This window comes from Trachypithecus francoisi, unplaced genomic scaffold (assembly GCF_009764315.1).
Source record: "Trachypithecus francoisi isolate TF-2019V2 unplaced genomic scaffold, Tfra_2.0 Lachesis_group10, whole genome shotgun sequence".
Lineage (NCBI taxonomy): Eukaryota > Metazoa > Chordata > Mammalia > Primates > Cercopithecidae > Trachypithecus > Trachypithecus francoisi.
In genome coordinates, this window is record NW_022681455.1 from 108,568,523 (window position 1) to 108,591,751 (window position 23,229).

At 49.4% G+C, this 23,229-nt stretch overlaps 1 protein-coding gene, 1 non-coding gene and 1 pseudogene across 3 annotated transcripts; all 3 read right to left on the reverse strand.

Moving 5' to 3' along the window:
- Positions 1 to 6,197: 6,197 nt before the first annotated feature.
- LOC117088615 lies at positions 6,198 to 8,747 on the reverse strand (annotated as a pseudogene).
- A 7,032-nt stretch (positions 8,748 to 15,779) lies between these two features.
- Positions 15,780 to 19,277, reverse strand: DPEP2NB (DPEP2 neighbor). Of its 2 annotated transcripts, none has more exons than XM_033219761.1 (2): positions 18,634 to 19,277; positions 15,780 to 16,756 (listed from the first exon to the last, which is right to left on the reverse strand). In XM_033219761.1, the coding sequence occupies exons 1-2, from the start codon at positions 18,698 to 18,700 to the stop codon at positions 16,455 to 16,457; spliced, it is 369 nt and encodes a 122-aa protein (XP_033075652.1). In that variant the 5' UTR covers positions 18,701 to 19,277; the 3' UTR covers positions 15,780 to 16,454. The 2 variants fall into 2 exon arrangements, 1 of the variants encoding a protein (XP_033075652.1); XR_004439241.1 differs by having other exon boundaries at positions 16,630 to 16,893; positions 18,634 to 18,725.
- A 1,411-nt stretch (positions 19,278 to 20,688) lies between these two features.
- Positions 20,689 to 20,794, reverse strand: LOC117088827. The gene has a single exon (XR_004439357.1). It is a non-coding gene; the product is annotated as a U6 spliceosomal RNA (small nuclear RNA).
- Between the last annotated feature and the right edge of the window lie 2,435 nt (positions 20,795 to 23,229).

Consider the following 23,229-nt stretch of genomic DNA (forward strand, 5'->3'; position numbering starts at 1 on the left):
AATACAAAAAAAAAAAAACTAGCCGGGCGAGGTGGCGGGCGCCTGTAGTCCCAGCTACTCCGGAGGCTGAGGCGGGAGAATGGCGTGAACCCGGGAGGCGGAGCTTGCAGTGAGCTGAGATCTGGCCACAGCACTCCAGCCTGGGTGACAGAGCGAGACTCCGTCTCAAAAAAAAAAAAAAAAAAAAAGATGCTATTGTTATTATTTTTCTAAGACAAGAGAGTTTCATTCTTGTTGCCCAGGCTGGAGTACAATGGTGCGATCTTGGCTCACTGCAATCTCTGCCTCCCGGGTTCAAGTGATTCTCCTGCCTCAGCCTCCCGAGTAGCTGAGACTACAGGTGAGTGCCACCATGCCCAGCTAATTATTGTATTTTTAGTAGAGATGGGGTTTCGCATTGTTGGCCAGGCTGGTCTCAAACTCCTGACCTCAGGTGATCTGCCCGCCTCGACCTCCCAAAGTGCTGGGATTACAGACATGAGCCACTCCCCATCCTTAGCCAAATTTTTAATTTTAATTTTTATTTATTTATTTATTTATTGATACAAGTCTCACTCTATTTCCCAGGCTGGAGTGCAGTGGCACGATCTCGGCTCACTGCAAGCTCCGCCTCCCAGGTTCATGCCATTCTCCTGCCTCAGCCTCCCGAGTAACTGGGACTATAGGCGCCCGCCAACACGCCCGGGTAATTATTTGTATTTTTAGTAGAGATGGGGTTTCACCGTGTTAGCCAGGATGGTCTTGATCTCCTGACCTCGTGATCCACCCGCTTCAGCCTCCCAAAGTGCTAGATTACAGGCGTGAGCCACTGCGACCCGCCCAATTTTTTTTTTTTTTTTTTTTTTTTTTGAGACGGAGTCTCGCTCTGTCGCCCAGGCTGGAGTGCAGTGGCCGGATCTCGGCTCACTGCAAGCCCTGCCTCCTGGGTTTACGCCATTCTCCTGCCTCAGCCTCCCCAGTAGCTGGGATTACAGGAGCCCGCCACCTCGCCCAGCTAGTTTTTTTTTTTGTATTTTTTTAGTAGAGATGGGGTTTCACCGTGTTAGCCAGGATGGTCTAGCTCTCCTGACCTCGTGATCCGCGGGTCTCGGCCTCCCAAAGTGCTGGGATTACAGGCTTGAGCCACCGCGCCCAGCCCAATTTTTTTAAAATGAAAGAAATAGGTATGGTTTCTCTATAGGGAATGGGCTGGAGGTCAGGAGATCAGGAGGGGATAAGGAATGAAGGGGCCTGTACGGGGGGAGAAGCAGTGGGAACAGGAAAGACACATACCTGGGAGATGTTTGGAGGTTGAACCCACAGGATTTGGAGATGCTTTGAAGCAGGGTTGGTGGGAGACAGTAAGGAGGTATCAGCGGTGACACTTAGGGTGGGCTCTGGAGTCAGGCCCTGAGTTTCCCTGCCTCTGCCTCGTTTCCATTCTGCCCACTGCCAGCATCTAGCTAACTTAGATTATAGCCTCTGACCCCAAATTATTCCTGTTCTCAGGTCTGTGTCACTGATATTGGCAGATCCTAAGACAAGACTTCACTAGTGTGTGTTGTTTCCCCTGCAAGGGGGAGAGCACAGAGATGGCTTTGGGTGACGTTATGGGGAGGATAGGCCACCTTGTTGGCTAACACTTGTCTACCTCTGGGGCATGAGTGTTCATGTGAGCCACCATGCCTGGCCTGTTCCTCTTTTAACAAAATCTGGTAGGACATGGTGGCTCATGCCTTTAATCCCAGTAATTTGGGAGGTCGAGGTAAGAGGATCTCTTGAAACCAGAGGTTTGAGACCAGTCTAGGCGACATAGTGAGAACTCTCTCTAAGAAAAAAAAAAAGGTGGTGCATACCTGTGGTCCCAGGTACTTAGGAGGCTGAGGTGGGAGGTTCGCCTGAGCCCAGGAGTTTAAGGTTGCAGTGCGTTATGATTGCACCACTGCTCCCTAGCCTGGGCAACAGAGTGAGACTTCATCTCTAACAAAACAAAAACAAAAGCCAATGCATCCTCCTGCCTAAAGCTCTTCTGTGGCTTCTCATTGCAGAAATCTACCAAATTTCTTTCTTTGACTTTCAACTCCTGGAGAGTCTGCTCCCACCAGCCTCTCCAGTCTCAGCAAATAGAACGAACCTTCCTGTCCTCCAAAATCTGGCCACATCAGTGATGCTACGTCCCACCACAGGGCCTTGGCACAACCTCAGCCTCCAACTGGTAGGGCTGTTGAGGCAAGGCTAGGATAGGAAATCTTACTACAAGGAAGGAGTAGGTGGGTGAGCAGCTTTTCCCTCTACTTCCTCTTCTATGCAGTGTTTGCATAGATCAAGACCTGCAGAGGAGGCAGTGGTAGAAACAGTTTGCTCCAAGGACCAAACTTATTCTGGTGTGCAGCTTACCCGCCCCTACTCATCTCCAGTGTATTTCTTTTTTTTTTTTTTTTTTTTTTTTTTTTTGAGACGGAGTCTTGCTCTGTCGCCCAGGCTGGAGTGCAGTGGCCAGATCTCAGCTCACTGCAAGCTCCGCCTCCCGGGTTCACGCTATTCTCCTGCCTCAGCCTCCCGAGTAGCTGGGACTACAGGCGCCCGCCGCCTCGCCCGGCTAGTTTTTGGATTTTTTAGTAGAGATGGGGTTTCACCGTGTTAGCCAGGATGGTCTCGATCTCCTGACCTCGTGATCCGCCCGTCTCGGCCTCCCAAAGTGCTGGGATTACAGGCTTGAGCCACCGCGCCCGGCTCCAGTGTATTTCAAGAGTATGCAGAGAAGGAAAAAGTCAGGCTGAGTTATAGGTGCACAGGCTGCCTCCCATGCTCAGAGTGCAGGGGTGGGGTGCAGGTGGGGCTTAGTCAGTATCCAGCAGTGCCCAGATGATGATCACCTGCATCCAAGCCCCCCGGTCCTGGAGACTCATCCTTCCCTTTGATGTTGCCCTGGATCTGCTCCCATGATGTCTGATACAGACAATTCCCAAGAAACAATAGTCTTCCCCAAGCCAGAAAACAGCCTGGCCACTGTAGACAAACATCCTCCAATCACCAAGCTGAAGCCACCCTTCCTGAAATGGCAAATAGCTAACATAATATTTTTCTTCCTCAAAAGGCAGTCAATGTTTATCTTTCTAGGAGAAGTGCAATAACCCCAAATGCATCTTTTATCTGCTGAATCTCCTGAATGCATCTCGAACCTTCTCCTCAACTCCTACCAACCCCTACCCTGCCAGCCTCTCTGTCCAACATTCCTGGGGTGTGTTTTTTTTTTTTTTTTCTTGAGACGGAGTCTTGCTCTGTCGCCTGGGCTGGAGTGCAGTGGCCAGATCTCAGCTCACTGCAAGCTCCGCCTCCCGGGTTTACGCCATTCTCCTGCCTCAGCCTCCGGAGTAGCTGGGACTACAGGCGCCTGCCACTTCGCCCGGCTAGTTTTTTGTATTTTTAGTAGAGACAGGGTTTCACCGTGTTAGCCAGGATGGTCTCGATCTCCTGACCTCGTGATCCGCCCGTCTCGGCCTCCCAAAGTGCTGGGATGACAGGCTTGAGCCACCGCGCCTGGCCCCTGGGGTGTTTTTTTTGTTTGTTTGTTTTGGAGACAGAGTTTTGAGTTTTGTTCTTGTTGTTCTTGTTGCCCAGGCTGGAGTGCAGTGGCACGATCTCAGCTCACTGCAACCTCCACCTCCCAGGTTCAGGCGATTCTCCTGCCTCAGCCTCCCAAGTAGCTGGGATTACAGGCATGCACCACCATGCCTGGCTAATTTATATATATATATTTTTAGTAGAGACGGGATTTCACCATGTTGATCAGGCTGGATGGTCGCGAACTCCTGGTCTCGAGTGACCCACCAACCTCGGCCTCTGAAAGTGCTGGGATTACAGGCATGAGACACTGCACCCAGCCTTTTTTTTTTTTTTTTTTTTTGAGACAGGGTCTTGCTCTGTTGCCCAGGCTGGAGTGCAGTGGTGCCATCTTGGCTCACTGCAACCTCCGCCTCCCAGGTTCAAGCAATCCTCCCACCCCAACCTCCCTAGTAGCTGGAGCTACAGGGATGCACCACCATACCCAGCTAATTTTTGTATATTTAGTAGAGACGGAATTTCACCACATTGGCCGTGAACTCCTGGCCTCAGATGATCCACCCGCCTTGGACTCCCAAAGTGCTGGGATTACAGGACTGAGCCACCGCGCCTGGTCCTGGGTTGCTTTTTGATGGAGATGATTGATGACTTCGGTCCCATGTGCACCATTGAGTTCCTCTTGCAGCTGGGCTCTGTCTGATTTCAGGCAGTACAGAGGATCTGGGACACATGCTATCCCATGTCCTTGAGGTAGTGCCATTAGCCGAGGGTGGGGAGGGGACTGGAGGGCCCTGGGGTGCAAGAGCTGGATCCAGCAAGGCCTTCAACAGTGTCTCAGGGAAATTAGCCGGGCACAGTGTCAGGCGCCTGTAGTCCCAGATACTTGGGAGGCTAAGGCAGGAGAATGGCGTGAACCTGGGAGGCAGAGCTTGCAGTGAGCCGAGATTGTGCCACTAGACTCCAGCCTGGGCGACAGAGCGAGACTCCATCACAAAAAAAAAAAAAAAAAAAAAAAAAAAACTCAGGAGACAAGAGGTGGTGGCTCATGCCTGTAATCCTAGCACTTTGGGAGGCCAAGGCATGAGGATTGCTTGAGGCCAGGAGTTCAAGACCAGCCTGGGAAACATAGTGAGACCCCCTTCTCTAAAAATTGTTTAAAAAGTAGCTGGGCATGGTGGCACAAGCCTGTAGTCCCAGCTACTCAGGAGGCTGAGGTGGGAGAATTGCTTGAGCCCAGGAGTTAGAGGCTACAGTGAGCTAGGGTCGCTCCACTGCATTCCAGCCTCTGGGGCAGAGCAAGACCCTGTCTTAAAAATAAAATACCTGGCTGGGTGCGGTGGCTCACGCCTGTAATCCCAGCACTTTGGGAGGCCGAGGTGGGCAGATCACGAGGTCAGGAGATCGAGACTATCCTGGCTAACACTGTGAAACCCTGTCTCTACTAAAAATACAAAAAATTAGCCGGGCATGGTGGCGGGCGCCTGTAGTCCCAGCTACTTGGGAGGCTGAGGCAGGAGAATGGCGTGAACCCAGGAGGCAAAGCTTGCAGTGAGCTGAGATTGTGCCACTGCACTCCAGCCTGGGCGACAGAGCAAGACTCCATCTCAAAAATAATAATAGGCCGGGCGCGGTGGCTCAAGCCTGTAATCCCAGCACTTTGGGAGGCCGAGACGGGCGGATCACGAGGTCAGGAGATCGAGACCATCCTGGCTAATACGGTGAAACCCCGTCTCTACTAAAAATACAAAAAACTAGCCGGGCGACGGGCGGGCGCCTGTAGTCCCAGCTACTCGGGAGGCTGAGACAGGAGAATGGCGTGAACCGGGAGGCGGAGCTTGCAGTGAGCTGAGAGCCGGCCACTGCACTCCAGCCTGGGTGGCAGAGCAAGACTCCGTCTCAAAAAAAAAAAAAAAAAAAAAAAAAAAAAACAAAAACAAAAACAAAAAAAAAAAAAACTAGCTGGGCTAGGTGGCGGGCGCCTGTAGTCCCAGCTACTCGGGAGGCTGAGGCAGGAGAATGGCGTAAACCCGGAGGCGGAGCTTGCAGTGAGCTGAGATCTGGCCACTGCACTCCAGTCCGGGCGACAGAGCGAGACTCCACCTCAAAAAAAAAAAAAAAAAATTAATAATAATAAAAAAATAAATAAATAAATAAAATACCTTTTCTGAAACATTTTTTGTAAGATAAAAAAAGAGAACAAGAAAAAGAAAGGAAGGAAAGAAGAAAGGAAGGAAGGAAAAAAAGAAGGAAGAAAGAAAAGAAAAGAGAAAAGAAAATTTTTAAAAGGTTGGGTATGGTGGCTCATGCCTGTAATCCCAGCACTTTAGGAGGCCAATTGCTTGAGCTCAGGAGTTAGAGAGCAGCCTAGGCAACATGATGAAACCCCGTCTTTACAAAAAATACAAAAATTAGCCAGGTGTGGTGGTGCACGCCTGTAATCCCAGCTACTTGGGAGGCTGCAGCAGGAGAATCGCTTGAACCCAGGAAGCGGGGGTTGCAGTGAGCTGAGATCGTGCCACTGCACTCCAGCCTGGGCAACTAGAGCGAAACTCTGTCTCAAAAAAAAAAAAAAAAAAAATTTCCTTTTAGAGACAAGATCTCACTGTGTTGTTCCCTGAAACTTCAAACTCCTGGGCTCAGGCAGTCCTCCTGCCTCAGCCTTCCGAGTTGCTAGTGGAGTCTGTGAGAAACATGGTGACCCGGTCAATACCCATGCCCCAGGCAGCTGTAGGGGACAGCCTGTATTCCATGGCGGCACAGAAGTTTTCATCTATGAACATGGCCTCATCATCACCTGTGACCTGTTCTTCAAAAAGCTGCTGCTGCTGCATAGGATCATTTAGATCAGTGTAGGCATTGCAGCTTAAAGCGCTGGGTCAGACCTTCTTTAGAGTGGTGCCATTTAGCTAAAGGGCTCATTATCTGGGGGTGATCACAGATGAATGTAGAATTGATGCAAATCACTTCCAGGAACTCACCCACAAGCTCGTCAAGGAGCCTGGCTGTGGTCCTAGGTGGAGGGCATGCAATAGCGTTGCACACAGATATCATCAAGAATTTTGCCAGTTGCTTCAGTTTCAAAGAGGTTACTTTCTGCAGCTTCACCCCCAGGGCTTTCTCAAGCTCTTCTATCATGCTGATCCTCTGGAAGAGTAGGGTGAAGTCAATATTGCAGGCTTATCCCTCTGGGACATCTGGATAGTAGGTGACCTTGTAACTACCTGTATTATGCTTCACCATCCCTGGAACCATCTTCCCTGTGATTTACATGAGATTACGATAGTCTGCATAGGCCATGCAGAACCCAGGGGTGCTGAACTCAGGATTTTACGTCAAATCAATTCCTTCATTCCAGAACTGGAATGCAATTTCATAAACCTGGTTGGTCAATGCCACTACCCACTAGCATCTTATGGTAGAGTTCTGGAGCAGTTCATGTCCAGCTTGTTGTGATAAGTGATGAAAGGCTGGTCATAGCTCCCCCTGGGATGATGTTCATTCATGGGAGTTTCAATCTCTAGGAATCCCAGCTCATCCAATAAATGTTTTTTTTTTTTTTTTGAGATGGAGTTTTGCTCTTACTGCTCCGGCTGGAGTATAGTAGTGTAATCTCGGCTCACTGCAACCTCCACCTCCTGGGTTCAAGCAATTCTCCCGCTTCAGCCTCCTGAGTAGCTAGGATTATGGGCGCCTGCCACCACGCCTATCTAATTTTTGTATTTTTAGTAGAGGTGGGGTTTCACCATGTTGTCCAGACTGGTCTTGAACTTCTGACCTCAGGCGATCTGCCTGCCTTGGCCTCTCAAGGTGCTGGGATTACAGGCGTGAGCCACTGTGCCTGGCCTAAGAAACTTATTATACATGTGATGATCTTATAGCAGATGATAAATTTCTGCCTCACAAAGTCATTCAAGATCAAGTCCAAGTATCTCTGACCAAACCTTGTTTCCTTGTCTTTGAGGCCAAAGTGAAGATGAGGTAATATATGCAAGCAAGGCCACAGCAGTGTGATCTCATAGGGAATGAAGCTCCGCTCACTCTTCTTTGTTTTTCCCAGGATTCCCCTGATTTCCAATTATGTTTCCCCAACACAGTCTGTTATTAATAAGAATTATTCTTCCGATTTATAATTCCTGAATTTGGCCATGACTTACAACTTGACCCCCTCTGCTCCAAGATCATAGACGTTCATGGCCGGGAACTGTGGCTCACGCCTGTAATCCCAGCACTTTGGGAGGCCAGGGCAGGCAGATCACCTGAGGTTGGGAGTTTGAGATCAGCCTGACCAACATAGGGAAACTTCGTCTCTACTGAAAATACAAACTGAGCCAGGCGTGGTGGTGCATGCCTGTAATCCCAGCTATTAGGGAGGCTGAGGCAGGAGAATTGCTTAAACCCAGGGAGGAGGAGGTTGCAGTGAGCTGAGATTGTGCCACTGCATTCCAGCCTGGTCAACAAGAGTGAAACTCCATCTCAAAAAAAAAAAAAATCATAGAAGTTCGGCTTTCCTCCAGAAGCTTTTTTGGCATGGCTCCTACCTGCCACCTTAGGCTGGAGATCCCCAGTTTGTAGGTGACAGTATTTTTAGATGAAGTCAGTGAGGGAGATGTCTACATGGATCTTGTTGGGGTATGGATCTTTCCCATTGACCTACCTGACTGCAAATCTTTTTTTTGAGACAGAGTCTCACTCTGTCGCCCAGGCTGGAATACAGTGGCGCAGTCTCAGCTCACTGCAACCTCCACCTCCCAGATTCAAGCGATTCTCCTGCCTCAGCCTCCCAAGTAGCTGAAATTACAGGCATGCGCCACCATGCCCAGCTAATTTTTGTATTTTTAGTAGAGATGAGGTTTCAGCATGTTGGCCAGGCTGGCCTCGAACCCCTGACTTCAAGTGATCTGCCCGCCTCAGCCTCCCAAAGTGCTAGGATTACAGGCGTGAACCACCGGGCCTGGCCTTGGCTGTGGATTTTGTAGTACTGATTTGGGTCCAGGCTCTCCTCCTCAGGACCCACACCATTGTCAGTGATATGGTTGGTGGCAGCAGCAGTGACCTGGGCTTAGCTGTTTCTCACTGAGCTCTTACTGCGTGGCCGCCTTCTCTGCCACTTTCTTCTTGGCTTTCAGGTATCTCTTCAGCTGGTTCTTGCTCAGTTTTGACTCACCACCATCTACTTTAACCTTGGCCCCTTGTACTATAGTCATCTTCCCGGAGGGCCTGACCCAAAAGTCTGTTTTATTTTTCTTTCTCTTTTCTTTTTTTTTTTTTTTTTTTTGAGATGAAGTCTCGCTCTGTTGGTCAGGCTGAAGTATAGTGGTGCAATTTCGGCTCACTGCAACTTCTGCCTCCAGGATTCAAGAGATTCTCGTACCTCATCCTCCAGAGTAACCAAGGCTACAGGCACCCACCACCACTCCTGGCTAAATATTTGCATGTTTAATAGAGACGGGTTTTTATCATGTTGGTCAGGCTGGTCTTGAACTCCGGGCCTCAAGTGATCCTCCCGCATCAGCCTCCCAAAGTGCTGGAATATAGGAGTGAGCTGCTGCGCTTGGCCCTGGTTTTTGCTTTTTTTCATGTGGCTGTGTACTTAAGGAACCAGTCTTATTGTGTAGGTGAGAAAACTGAGCAGCTGGTCAGAGGAGGGGTTCCTTCAATCCCTCCACTTTCAGCTGCTGCCTCTAGGAAAGGCCTCAAATTCCTTACATCTTTTTTTTTTTTTTTTTTTTTTTTGAGACAGATTCTGGCTCTGTCACCCAGGATGGAGTGCAGTGGCGCAATCTCAGCTCACTGCAACCCTCACCTCCTGGGTTCAAGTGATTCCCCTGCCTCAGCCTCCTGGGATTACAGGCACACGCCACCATGCCTGGCTAATTTTTGTATTTTTAGTAGAGACGGGGGTTTCTCCATGTTGGCCAGGCTGGTCTCAAACTCATGACCTCAAGTGATCTGCCCACCTCAGTCTCCCAAAGTGCTGGGATTACAGGTGTGAGCCACTGTGCCCGGCCTCAAATTCCTTACACCTATCAGTTTGTCTGGGCATCCTTTCCTGATCACCCACTGGTGCTGGCCATTTGGGGTGTGCAGTGAGGTGGCTGGATAAGTCTCCAGCTATCACATGTGCTGGCATAAGCACATGGGGGTGGAGGGTGGGCTCTGTAGGGGCCCCAGGATCCAGAAGCCAGTGCTGACCAAACATCTACTAGGCAGCATGTGTGATTTCACATTTAACCTCAAATTCAGACTTGCTGTCTCTTTTGCTTAACCTAGTCTGCTCATCCCCGAGGGCTATCAGATCTGTTTCTGCAAAAACACAGTGAAGTCACAGCACACCCTGCCCCAGAGCTCTCTGAGCTTCCTGTTTTTATGCAGAAAGCCTGCCCTCCTGTGAAACTGACCACGTGAGATCTCACTGACTCCGAATCTGGGTGAATCTGAGCAGCTTAGTTAAAAACAACAACGCAAAAGTTTTTTTTTTTTTTTTTTTTTTGGAAACTGTATCTCACTCTGTGGCCCAGGCTGGAGTGCAGTGGTGCCATCGTGGCTCACTGCAGCCTCAAACTTCGGGGCTCAGGTGATCCTCCCACCTCAGCTTCCTGAGTAGCAGGGACTACAGGGTGGGGCCACCACACCCAGCTAATTTTTTTTTTTTTTTTTTGATAAAGACGAGATTTCACCATGTTGCCCAGGCTGGTCTCAAACTCCGGGTCTCAAGCGATCCTCCCACCTTAGCCTCCCACAGTGTTGGGATTATAAGCATGAGCCACTGTGACCAGACCAAAACACTTTTTATAGGGAAAATTGCAAATACATGAGAAAGGAGGGAGAAAAGTGTATTAACTCCCATGTAGCCATCACCCAGTTTCAACGATTATCAAATGATGGTCCATCTTATTTCATTTATGCTCTCACTCACCCCTTTCTACAGATTATTTTAAGCAAATCATAGACACCTATTTCATCCATTTTTAAGTATGCCTCTCTAAAAGGTAAGGGCTCTTTTTAGGCTGGGCGCGTGGCTCATGCCTGAAATCACAGCACTTTGGAAGGCTGAGGTGGATCACCTGAGGTCAGGAGTTGGAGACCAGCCTGACTAACATGGTGAACCCCATCTCTGTAAAAATACAAAAATTGGCTGGGTGTTGTGGAGGGTGTCTATAATCCCAGCTACTCGGCAGTCTGAGACAGGAGAACTGCTGGAACCCAGGAGGCAGAGATTGCAGTGAGCTGAGATTGTGCCACTGCACCCAGCCTGGGGGACAGAGAAAGACTCTGTCTCTAAATAAATAAATAAATGGTAATGGCTCCTTTTTAAAGACAACTACAAGCCAGATGCACTGGGCCATTCCTGTAGTCATAGCTACTGGGGAGGCTGAAACAGGAGGATTGCTTGAGCCCAGGAGTTTGAGGCCAGCCTGGGCAACATAATAAAACCCTGTTTCTGAAAAATAAAATAAATAAATAAAAGGCAATTACCATACCATTATGGCCCTTATAAAAGTTAACAGTACTTTTCTTTTAAAATTTGTAGAGACAGGGTCTTGTTTTGTTCCCCAGGCTGGTCTCAAACTCCTGGGCTCAAGCAGTCCTCCCACTTGGCCTCTGAAAGTGCTGGGATTACAGGCATGAGCCACCACACCCAGCCACCTTTTTTTTTTTTTTTTTTGAGATTACAGGTGTGAGCCACCACACCTGGCCAGGATCACTCTTTTTTAAGAGCCCCAGATGAGTCTATTTGTTTCAGGTTCAGGAACTGCCAACCTATCCAGTCCATCCAGGAACCACCAATCTGCTTCAGTCGTACCACAGATGAGAGACTCTGGGGGGTTAATGGAGACTGTCATGGGGGACTTTCTGGGAGCCCAGGGCCTATGTCTCCTTCCTCTAACCCAAGTTAGGGAAACCTATGAGGACCTTTCCTGGCCTCCACGGTATGCATGTTGCGGGGAGGAGCAACAGTCTTGCTGCTGGGACCCCTAAGGACAAGTAAGTTGCTGACAGTGCCACCTTTTTCTGGGCCGCTGATACACGTGGACTTGGGACAAACGTCATGGTGTTTCTTCTCTGCTGATTGCTCCTCCACCCCCAATCCCCAGCACCAGCTGTCCCAACTGCGGAGAGAGACAGTCTCCCTGGTAACAGCCAGCACCTCACTACCATGGCACACAGCAGTCAGAGGCATCTTTTTAGCATCTACATCAGATTACTTCCCTACCTTATTCAGATTCCTCCATGACTTCCCATTATATTTAAAACAAGATCCACTCTCCTTACCATGGCTGGCAAGGCCCGCTATGGTCTGGCCCATGCTTGCTTGCTTCCTTCCTTCCTTCTCCCACCACCGGTTTTTTTTTTTTTTGAGAGAAGTCTCGCTGTTGTCCCTCAGGCTTGAGTGCAATGGCTCGATCTCAGCTCACTGCAACCTTCGCCTCCCGGGTTCAAATGATTCTCCTGCCTCTGCCTCCCAAGTAGCTGGGATTAAGGCGCCTGCCACCACACCTGACTAATTTCTGTATTTTTTAATAGAGATGGGGTTTCACCATGTTGGCCAGGATGGTCTCAAACGCCTGACCTCAGTTGATCCGCCCTCCTTGGCCTCCCAAAGTCTCACTCTGTTGCCCAGGCTGAAGTGCAGTGGCAGGATCATGGCTTATTGCAGACTATACCTCCTAGGCTCAAGCAGTCCTCCTACCTCAGCCTCTTGAGTAGCTGGGGGCCACAGGCATGCACCACCACACCCAGCTGATTTTTTGATTTTTTGTAGAAAGGGTACCTCCCTGTGTTGCCAGGCTGGTCTCAAACTCCTGGGCTCAAGCGACCCTCCCTCTTGGCCTCCCAGCAACCACATCTTTAAGTCTCCTCTATCTTTCCTCCCTGGCCACACTGGCCTTTCTGCTGGCCCTCAAATTGGTCAGTCTTGTAGGCCGGGTGTGTTGGCTCGCACCTGTAATCCTAGCACCCTGGGAGGCCAAGGTGGGCAGATCAGCTGAGGTCTGGAGTTTAAGATCAGCCTGACCAACATAGTGAAACCCCATCTTTACTAAAAACACAAAAATTAGCCGAGTGTGGTGGCATGTGCCTCTAGTCCCAGCTACTCGGGAGGCTGAAGCAGGTGAATCACTTGAACCATAGAGGCAGAGGTTGCAGCGAGCCAAGATTGCACCATTGTACTCCATCCTGGGAGACAGAGTGAGACCCCACCTCAAAACAAAAACAAAAACAAAACAACAACAACAACAAAAACCGATTAGTCTCATTCTTTTTTTTTTTTTTTTTGAGACAGAGTCTCGCTCTGTCGCCCAGGCTGGAGTGCAGTGGCGCGATCTTGGCTCGCTGCAAGCTCCGCCTCCCGGGTTCACGCCATTCTCCTGCCTCAGCCTCCTGAGTAGCTGGGACTACAGGTGCCCGCCACCACACCCAGCTAATTTTTTGTATTTTTAGTAGAGATGGAGTTTCACCGTGTTAGCCAGGATGGTCTTGGTCTCCTGACCTCATGATCTGCCCGCCTCGGCCTCCCAAAGTGCTGGGATTACAGGCTTGAGCCATTGCACCTGGTCAATCAGTCTCATTCTTACCATTATACTTGAAATTTCCTCCATTAATGCTCTCCCTTCGACTCCTCACATGACTCCCTCACATCTCAGCCACAGTGTCATCATCTCAGAGAAGCCTTCCCTGACCACCTTGTGTAACACAGCACACCTCATCACTGTATTCACTTATCCAGTTTCATTTTTCTTTATAGCAGTTACAGTTATCTAAAATTATATTGTTTGGGGAGGCTGAGGCGGGAGAATGGTGTGAACCTGGGAGGCGGAGCTTGCAGTGAGCCGAGATGGCGCCACTCCACCCTGGGCGACAGAGTGAGACTCCATCTCAAACAACAACAACAACAACAACAAAGCATTATATTGTTTGTTTGTCTCTATAAACAAATTATATTGTTTGTGGGTGCCTTGAGGGGAGGGGTTTCTCATTCACCAGTATATCTCAAGCAACCAGCACAGTGGCTGGTATGTAAGAGGTGCTCAATAGGCTGGGTGTGGTGGTCATGTCTGTAATCCCAGCACTTTGGGAGGCTGAGGCCGAGGAGGATGGATCGCCTGAGGTTAGGAGTTTGAGACCAGCTTGACCGATATGGTGAAACCCCATCTCTACTAAAAATACAAAAATTAGCTGGGCTTAGTGGCATGCCTCTGTAGTCCCTGCTACTCAGGAGGCTGAGGCAGGAGAATCGCTTGAACTCGGAAGGCAGAGGTTGTGGTGAGCCGAGATCACACCACTGCCCTCCAGCCTGGGCAACAGGAGAGAAAACTCTGTCTCTACAAAAAAAAAAAAAAAAAAGTGCCCAATAAATACTTGTTGAATAAACGAATGGATGGACGGGTGGATTGATAGATTGAACAGCATCTTCTTAGTCATTTCCTCTCTCTTCTAACACTCAAACACACACACACACACACACACACACAGAGACACGGAAAGACTGACTGGGCTCTACATTTTTTTGGCTTTTATTTTATTTTTTTATTTTTTGAGACAAGGTCTCGTTGTGCCACCCAGTCACCCAGACTGCTGAAATGCAGTGGTGTGATCATAGCTTACTGCAGCCTTCAACTCCTGGCTTTAAGCGATCCTCATGCCTCATCCCCCCCAAGTGGCTAGGACTACAGGTGCACACCACCATACCTATTTTTACTTTTGTAGAGACAGGATCTCACTAGTTGCCCAAGCTCATCTTGAACTCCTGCCTTCAAGCAATTCTCCTCCCTCGGCCTCCCAAAGTATTGGGATTACAGGTGTGAGCCACTGTGGCCGTCCAGGTTCTGTGTTTCTTTTTTTAAATTTTTATTTATTTGGGAGGCCGAGGCAGATGTGTCATTTGAGCCCAGAAGTTCAACACCAGCCTGGACAACACGGCAAGACCCCATCTTTTTTTTTTTTTTTTTTGAGATGGAGTCTAGCTCTGTTGCCCAGGCTGGGGTGCAGTGGCCGGATTTCAGCTCCGCCTCCCAGGTTTGCGCCATTCTCCTGCCTCAGCCTCCCATGTAGCTGGGACTATAGGCGCCAGCCACCTCGCCCGGCTAGTTTTTTTTTTTGTATTTTTTAGTGGAGACGGGGTTTCACCGTGTTAGCCAGGATGGTCTCGATCTCCTGACCTCGTGATCTGCCTGTCTCGGCTTCCCAAAGTGCTGGGATTACAGGCTTGAGCCACCACGCCCGGCGTTTTTTTTTTTTTAATAAGACGGAGTCTCACTCTGTCGCCCAGGCTGGAGTGCAGTGGCGTAATCTCGGCTCACTGCAACCTTTGCCTCCCAGGTTCAAGCGATTCTCCTGCCTCAGGTTCCTGAGTAGCTGGGATTACAAGGGCCCACCACCATGCTCCGTAATTTTTTTTTTTTTTTTTTTTTTTGAGACAGAGTCTCACTCTGTTGCCCAGGCTGGAGTGCAGTGGTGCTGTCTTGGCTCACTGCAAGCTCCGCCTCCCAGGTTCACGCCATTCTCCTGCCTCAGCCTCCTGAGTAGCTGGGACTACAGGCGCCCACCAACATGCCTGGCTAATTTTTTGTATTTTTAGTAGAGACGGGGTTTCACCATGTTAGTCAGGATGGTCTCAATCTCCTGACCTCATGATCTGCCCGCCTCGGCCTCCCAAATTGCTGGGATTACAGGCGTGAGCCACTGTGCCTGGCCAATTTTTTGTATTTTTAGTAAGAGACAGGGTTTCATTGTGTTGGCCAGGTTGGTCTCGAACTCCTGACCTCAGGTGATCCACTGCCTCAGCCTCCCAAAGTGCAGGGATTACAGGAGTGAGCCACCGTGCCTGGCCGAGACCCCATCTAAGAAAGAGAGAGAGACAGAGAGAGAGAGAAGAAGAAGAAGGAGAAGGAGAAGAAGAAGAAAAAAGAAAGAGGCCAGGCGCGGTGGCTTATGCCTGTAATCCCAGCACTTTGGGAGGCCAAGGCAGGCATATCATGAGGTCTGGAGATCAAGACCATCCTGGTCAACATGGTGAAACCCCATCTCTACTAAAAGTACAAAAATTAGCTGGGCATGGTGGTGGGCGCTTGTAGTCCCAGCTACTCGGGAGGCTAAGGCAAGAGAATGGTGTGAACCCGGGAGGCAGAGCTTGCAGTGAGCCGAGATAGTGCCACTGCACTCCAGCCCGGGCTACAGAACGAGACTCCATCAAAAAAAAAAAAAAAAAAGAAAGAAAGAAAGATCAAGTCAAACACTGTTATGGAAAAATAATTTTTTAAATCATTTTTTAAAAAATTGAGCAGTAGGGACCTCACTGGGGCCATAATGGGCAGGAAATAAAGGAACACATGAGCTTCAGGGGGGATGTTTTTCAACTTCCTCCATATTGCTCTTGATGTAGGTGGCAGGTCTCCCTAGGTCTCTTTCTTCTACCTCCTGAGATGCCCAGCAGGAGCCTTTCTCCTGCTGTGACTACCCATGGGCTGCTTCTTCCAGTTTCAGCAAGTCCTGGCCCTCCTGGTTTGTGCTGGTAGTTGCTGGCAGTGACTCAAAGCAAAAGCCCATCTGGTAGACTAGGCCCCTGCTAGGCTATGCTGCACCCTCTTTCTGCAGTTGACTCCTTGGCTAGCAGAGTACAGATTTTTCTTTCTTCTGCCCAAAAAGGGACTCTGGAGAGATGAATAGAGGAACATCAGGTTTTCTTCCAGGCCAGCTTCAGCGTTGGGATGTTCAAAGCAACCTCTCATTTTAAACCACAGTTTCTGAGGCTCCTTGCCCATGGGTAGTTAGCATGGAAGGGGGCTTCTGGATGAGGAAGGCTTGGGTAGAATGACTCAGGCTCTATCTGCAGTGGTGGGCAGAGGAGGTCACTGCAGAAGAGGCATTAGCTGTCTCAGACAGCTAAACATTTGTCCTTTCTCCCAAATGGCTCATCCAGCAAGCTTCTGTGGGGTCAGTCTCCTGCCACTATACTCCAAGCGCCGAATTTTGGGGCTAGAGCAACCAAGGTCTTTATCTGACTCTGTTGTAGCTTGACGTCTCTTGGGAGCACGGCTGGGGGCCAGCTTCTCTGCTTCAGCCTTTGTCGAGGTGGCCAAAGGGGTATCCCCATAGGCCCGGTAGCCACCAACCAGGCAGTACGTCTCCCCATGCCAGCCTACCTGAGTTTCTCCACACCCTCGGTAGAGAACATGGTAGTGCCCAGGTGTGGGAGAAGTGGCAGGCACTGCAGCTGGAAAGAAAACCAGAATTAGTCATTTTTACCTTATACACTGTGCTGCCTCCCGTCTCTCATGTCTCTTCCTAAGAAGTCCTTTCATCTTCTTCTCATCCCAGACACAGCCTTGGCCTGTCACCTCTGTGTGTCCCCTAAGACAAGATGCTGGTTGTGAAAGCAGTTATGTGGAGCCTGTGGCAGCAGCAGGAGACCAGGAGATCCTCCTCATCCCTTCCAAAGAATACATTTCTTAAGGTCTGTCACATCTCAGGCTTTAATGGAAATTATTTTCAAGTTTTTTTTTTTTTTTTTTTGAGACGGAGTCTTGCTCTGTCGCCCGGGCTGGAGTGCAGTGGCCGGATATCAGCTCACTGCAAGCTCCGCCTCCCGGGTTTACGCCATTCTCCTGCCTCAGCCTCCCGAGTAGCTGGGACTACAGGCGCCAGCCACCTCGCCCGGCTAGCTTTTTGTATTTTTTAGTAGAGACGGGGTTTCACCGTGTTAGCCAGGATGGTCTCAAACTCCTGACCTCGTGATCCGCCCGTCTCGGCCTCCCAAAGTGCTGGGATTACAGGCTTGAGCCACCGCGCCCGGCCTATTTTCAAGTTTTGTAAAAAATGACCTACTGTTGGCCGGGTGTGGTGGTTCACGCTTGTAATCTCAGCACTTTGAGAAGCTGAGGAGGGAGGATCACTTGAGTCCAGGAGCACCAGCCTGGACAACATGGTGAAACCCCATCTCTACTAAACATACAAAAAATTAGTTAGGCGTGGCGGCGGGCACCTGTAGTCCCAGCTACTTGGGAGGCTGAGGCAGAAGAATCGCTTGAACCTGGGATGTGGAGGTTGCAGTGAGCCAAGATCGCACCACTGCACTCCCCAGCCTGGGTGACAGAGCGAGACATTGTTTCAAAAAAAAAAAAAAAAAAAGGCCGGGTGCGGTGGCTCAAGCCTGTAATCCCAGCACTTTGGGAGGCCGAGACGGGCGGATCACGAGGTTAGGAGATCGAGACCATCCTGGCTAACACAGTGAAACCCCGTCTCTACTAAAAAATACAAAAAAACTAGCTGGGCAAGGTGGCGGGCACCTGTAGTCCCAGCTACTCGGGAGGCTGAGGCAGGAGAATGGCATGAACCCAGGAGGCAGAGCTTGCAGTGAGCTGAGATCTGGCCACTGCACTCCAGCCTGGGCGACAGAGTGAGACTCCATCGCAAAAAAGAAAAAAAAAAAAAAGGATCTAATATCGTGCCACTGCACTCCAGCCTGCGTGACAGAGCAAGAGTAAAATAAAAATATCTAATACTAATTGGTGGGCCAGGCACAGTGCCTCACGCCCGTAATCCTAGCATTTTGGGAGGCTGAAGTGGGCAGATCGCTTGAGCTCAGGAGTTCAAGACGAGCCTAGGCAACATGGCGAAACCCTGTCACTACTAAAAATAGAAAAAATTAGCTGGGTGTGGTGGCGCATGCCTGTAGTCCCAGCTACTAGGGAGACTGAGTTGGGAGAATCTCCTGAGCCCAGGAAGTTGAGGTTTCAGTGAGCTGTGATTATGCCAGTGTACTCCAACCTGGACGACAGAGACCCTGTCTCAAACCAAACCAAACCAAACCAAAACAAAAAATTCACACCAGCCCCAGCAACATAGCAAGACCCCGTCTCAATAAAAAAAAAAAAAGGATGAGAACCTGTCTGAACACCTGCTCAGATGACATTTCACTTGCCCTTAGCAGTGAGCAGGAAGACTGTGGATCCCTGAGTGGCCACGCCCTCGATATTACTTATGGCTAGGAAAGCTCTGAGGTGTGGTGGGCCAGCCCAAAAGGAACATGTCAGCCAGGTGAAGCTGTGGGTACAGCAACGCCTCCTGTATAGATGCCCCCTGTATGCCTACCTGCTGCGCTGCCCTCCCAGGGGACAGAGGACATGTTAGAGAGAATATAGAGGATCCGGTCAGACATTGTCTCTCAGCCAACCAAACAGATTGGTATCTCACAGAGAAATGGTAGGGAGGTTTCCCTAGGACACAGGTGTGTAGTCACGCTGCCATGGAAACTGTGAAAGCTTGTGAGGTCATCACTACCCAGTGAAGTCACATAAGGAATCTGTGACCTAAGGGGCAGGCTTTGGGCCTTCAGGGTTTTGTGGAGGAGAGCAGGGCAGAGATAGAGAGGAATCCTGCCTGGGCCCTCCCATCCAGCCGTCCCTACAAATGCCTAGTAGCCACTCTGTGGGGCACATCTGTTGGCTGGTGCAAGTCCCAGTGACCACAGGAGGGCAAGAGAAATCTAAATTCTGAGATGAACTGGAGAGGCAAGATTAATCTAAGAGATAGGTAGCCACGCACTGGTGCTAAACAATCAACAGCAGGAGAGGCAGAGATTGGGATGGACAAAGGGATCATGGAAGGCTCCTTCCAGCTGGACTTGAAGGACAAGTGAGATCTGGACACACGCAAAGTGTAACTGCCCTACGGGTTCCCTTTGCCACTGCCTAGACAAAGCTGATTTATCAAGACAGAGAAATTGCAATAGAGAAAGAGTAATTAAAAAAAAAAAAAGAGAAAGAGTAATTCACACAGAGCTAGCTGTGCAGGAGACTGAGTTTTATTATTACTCAAATCAGTCTCCCTAAACATTCAGGGATCAGAGTTTTTAAACATAATTTGGTGGGTGGTGGGCAGTGAGTCGGGAAAGCTGATTGGCTGGGTCAGAGATGAAATCATAGGGAGCTGACTTGGGCGTAGCAGCTCATGCTTGTAATCCCAGCACTCTGGGAGGCTGACCAGCCTGGCCAACATGGTGAAATCCTATCTGTACTGAAAAAACAAAAATTAGGCTGGATGCGGTGGCTCATGCCTATAATCCCAGCACTTTTGGAGGCCAAGGTGGGCGGATCACGATGGGCAAGAGATTGAGACCATCCTGGCCAATATGGTGAAACCCTGTCTCTACTAAAAATACAAAAATTAGCTGGGTGTGGTAGCATGCGTCTGTAGTCCCAGCTACTTGGGAGGCTGAGGCAGGAGAATACTGAACCCAGGAGGTGGAGGTTGCAGCGAGCTGAGATCCAGCCATTGCATTCCAGCCTTGTGACAGAGTGAGAGGAGACTCTGTCTCAAAAACAACAACAACAACAAAAGTTAGCTGGGCGTGGTGGTGCACACCTGTAATCCCAGCTTCTCAGGATGCTGAAACACGAGAATCCCTTGGGGAGCTTGCAGTGAGTCAAGATCATTGCGCCACTGCACTCCAGCCTGGGCAACAGAGTGAGACTCTGTCTCAAAAAATATAAATAAAATAAAAAAGACCTTGCACTTCATGGATCAGCTGACACCACCCTGGTCCACCACACCCAGCTAATTTTTGTAACTTTAGTAGAGACGGGGTTCTGTCACGTTGGCCAGGCTGCTCTCAAAATCCCCCCTCAAGGGATCCACCTGCCTTGGCCTTCCAAAGTGCTGGGATTACAGGTGTGAGCCACTGTGCCCAGCCAATCAAGCGTAGGCTCTGCAGAATATCTCAAACACTGATATTATGTTGTATATATAATATATAACATATATGACACGTATGTATGTATATATGTATACACACACACACACACATATACATATATATTTTTTCTTTTTTTTTTGAAACGCAGTCTAACTTTGTTGCCCAGGCTGGAGTGCAGTGGCACGATCTCGGCTCACTGCAACCTCCACCTCCCAGGTTCAAGTGATTCTCCTGCCTCAGCCTCCTGAGTAGCTGGGATTACAGGCACCCTCTACCACACTGGCTAATGTTTGTATTTTTAGTAGAGATGAGGTTTCACCATGTTGGTCAGGCTGATCTTCAACTCCTGACCTCAAGTGATCCACCTGCCTTGGCCTCCCAAAGTTCCGAGATTACAAGCGTGAGCCACCACACCTGGCCTATGTATATAATTTTAAAAAATTAAAACATTAACAAATATGGAACGCTTCATGGATTTGCATGTCATCCTTGCACAAGGGGCCGTGCTAATCTTCTCTATAGTTCCAATTTTATTATATGTATTGCTGAAGTGAGTATGATCTTAGGTTTTATATAGTGATGTTATCCCCAAGAACAATTTGGGGAATGGTCAGAATCTTGTAGCCTCGGCTGGGCGCAGTGGCTCACGCCTGTAATCCCAGCACTTTGGGAGGCCGAGGTGGGTGGATCACCTGAGGTCAAGAGTTCAAGAGCAGCCTGGCCAACATGGTGAAACCCATCTCTACTAAAAATACAAAAAATTAGCCGGGTGTGGTGGTGGACGCTTGTAATCCCAATTACTCAGGAGGCTGAGGCAGAATTGCTTGAACCCGGGAGGCAGAGGTTGCAGTGAGTCGAGATAGCGCCTTTGCACTCCAGCATGGGCAACAAGAGTGAGACTCCATCTCAAAAAAAGAAAAAAAGAAAAAAGAACCCTGTAGCTTCTAGCTGCATGACTCCTAAACCATAATTTCTAATCTTTTGGCTGTGTTAGTCCTACAAAGGCAGTCTAGTCCCCAGGCAAAAAGGGGGTTTCTTTTGGGAAAGGGCTGTTATCTTCTTTGTTTTAAACTATAAATTATAAACTAAGTTCCTCCCAAAGTTAGTTCAGCCTATGGTCAGGAATGAACAAGGACAGCTTGGAGGTTACAAGCAAGATGGGGGTTAGATCAACTCTCTTTCACTGTCTCGGTTGTAATTTTGCAATGGCGGTTTCAATAGGAGAGGGAATACATTCCAATTAAGAAGACTGAAAACATACAGGCTCTTCTTGACTTTGTTCTGCCCCAAATGTAAATTCGTAGCACCCTCACATTTTTACCACCTAAGACTCAAGAAAGCCAAGAGGTTAGGGATCTATCCAAGGTCATACAGGTAGCAGAGAGGCATTCTGTCAGCAGGGCTTCGTTTGGGGCTCCAGATTTGTAGCTATTAAGAATGTGGGCCGGGCGCGGTGGCTCAAGCCTGTAATCCCAGCACTTTGGGAGGCCGAGACGGGCGGATCACGAGGTCAGGAGATCGAGACCATCCTGGCTAACACGGTGAAACCCCGTCTCTACTAAAAAAAATACAAAATTAGCCGGGCGAGATGGCGGGCGCCTGTAGTCCCAGCTACTTGGGAGGCTGAGGCGAGAGAATGGCGTAAACCCGGGAGGCGGAGCTTGCAGTGAGCTGAGATCTGGCCACTGCACTCCAGCCTGGGCGACAGACCCAGACTCTGTCTCAAAAAAAAAAAAAAAAAAAAAAAAAGAATGTGAGGACAAGTTCATTACATTTAAAGGTGGTGTGGCCGGGTGCGGTGGCTCATGCCTGTAATCCCAGCACTTTGGGAGGCCTAGGTGGGCGGATCACGAGGTCAGGAGATCAAGATCATCCTGACTAACATGGTGAAATCCCGTCTCTACTTAAAACACAAAAAATTAGCCGGGAGTGGTGGCGGGCGCCTGTAGTCCCAGCTACTCAGGAGGCTGAGGCAGGAGAATGGCGTGAACTCGGGAGTCAGAGCTTGCAGTGAGCCAAGATTGCGCCACTGCATTCCAGACTGGGCGACAGAGCAAGACTCCATCTCAAAAAAAAAAAAAAAAAAGGTGATGTACACTGGGAGGTATGTTAAATGTGCTCTAAGGCAAAATGAGGCTCCCAAATGACTGTATGAAGTGCACATGATGGTTCTATTTTAAAAATTTATTCTTTTTGGCCAGGCGTGGTGGCTCAAGCCTGTAATCCCAGCACTTTGGGAGGCCGAGACGGGCGGATCACAAGGTCAGGAGATCGAGACCCTCCTGGCTAACCCGGTGAAACCCCGTCTCTACTAAAAAATACAAAAAACTAGCCGGGCGAGGTGGCAGGCGCCTATAGTCCCAGCTACTCGGGAGGCTGAGGCAGGAGAATGGCGTGAACCTTAAAGGCGGAGCTTGCAGTGAGCTGAGATCTGGCCACTGCACTGCAGTTTGGGTGACAGAGCAAGACTCTGTGTCAAAAAAAAAAAAAAAATTTATTCTTTTTTCAGAAACAGGGTCTCACTTTGTCATCCAGGCTAGAGTACAGTGGCACCATCAGAGCTCACTGTAACCTGGAACTCCTGGCCTCAAGTGCTCCTCCTGCCTTGGCCTCCCAAAGTGCTGGGATTATAGAGATGAAATGCCACGTCTACAGGTGAACCTATTTTAACATAAAATTCAAACAAATTCATGACAAGATAAGAATCCCAAATGACTGGTGAGGCGCCTTGGCTCACGCCTGTAATCCCAGCACTTTGGGAGGCTGAGGCAGGTGGGTCACTTGAGGCCAGGAGTTCACAGCCAGCCTGGCTAACATGGCAAAACCCTGTCTCTACTAAAATTATAAAAACTAGCTGCGCATGTTGACGTGCACCTGTAATCCCAGCTACTCAGGAGGCTGAGGCCCAAGAATTGCTTGAACCTGGGAGGTGGTGGTTGCAATGAGCCGAGATTGTGCCACTGTACTCCAGCCTGGGTGACAGAGTAAGACTC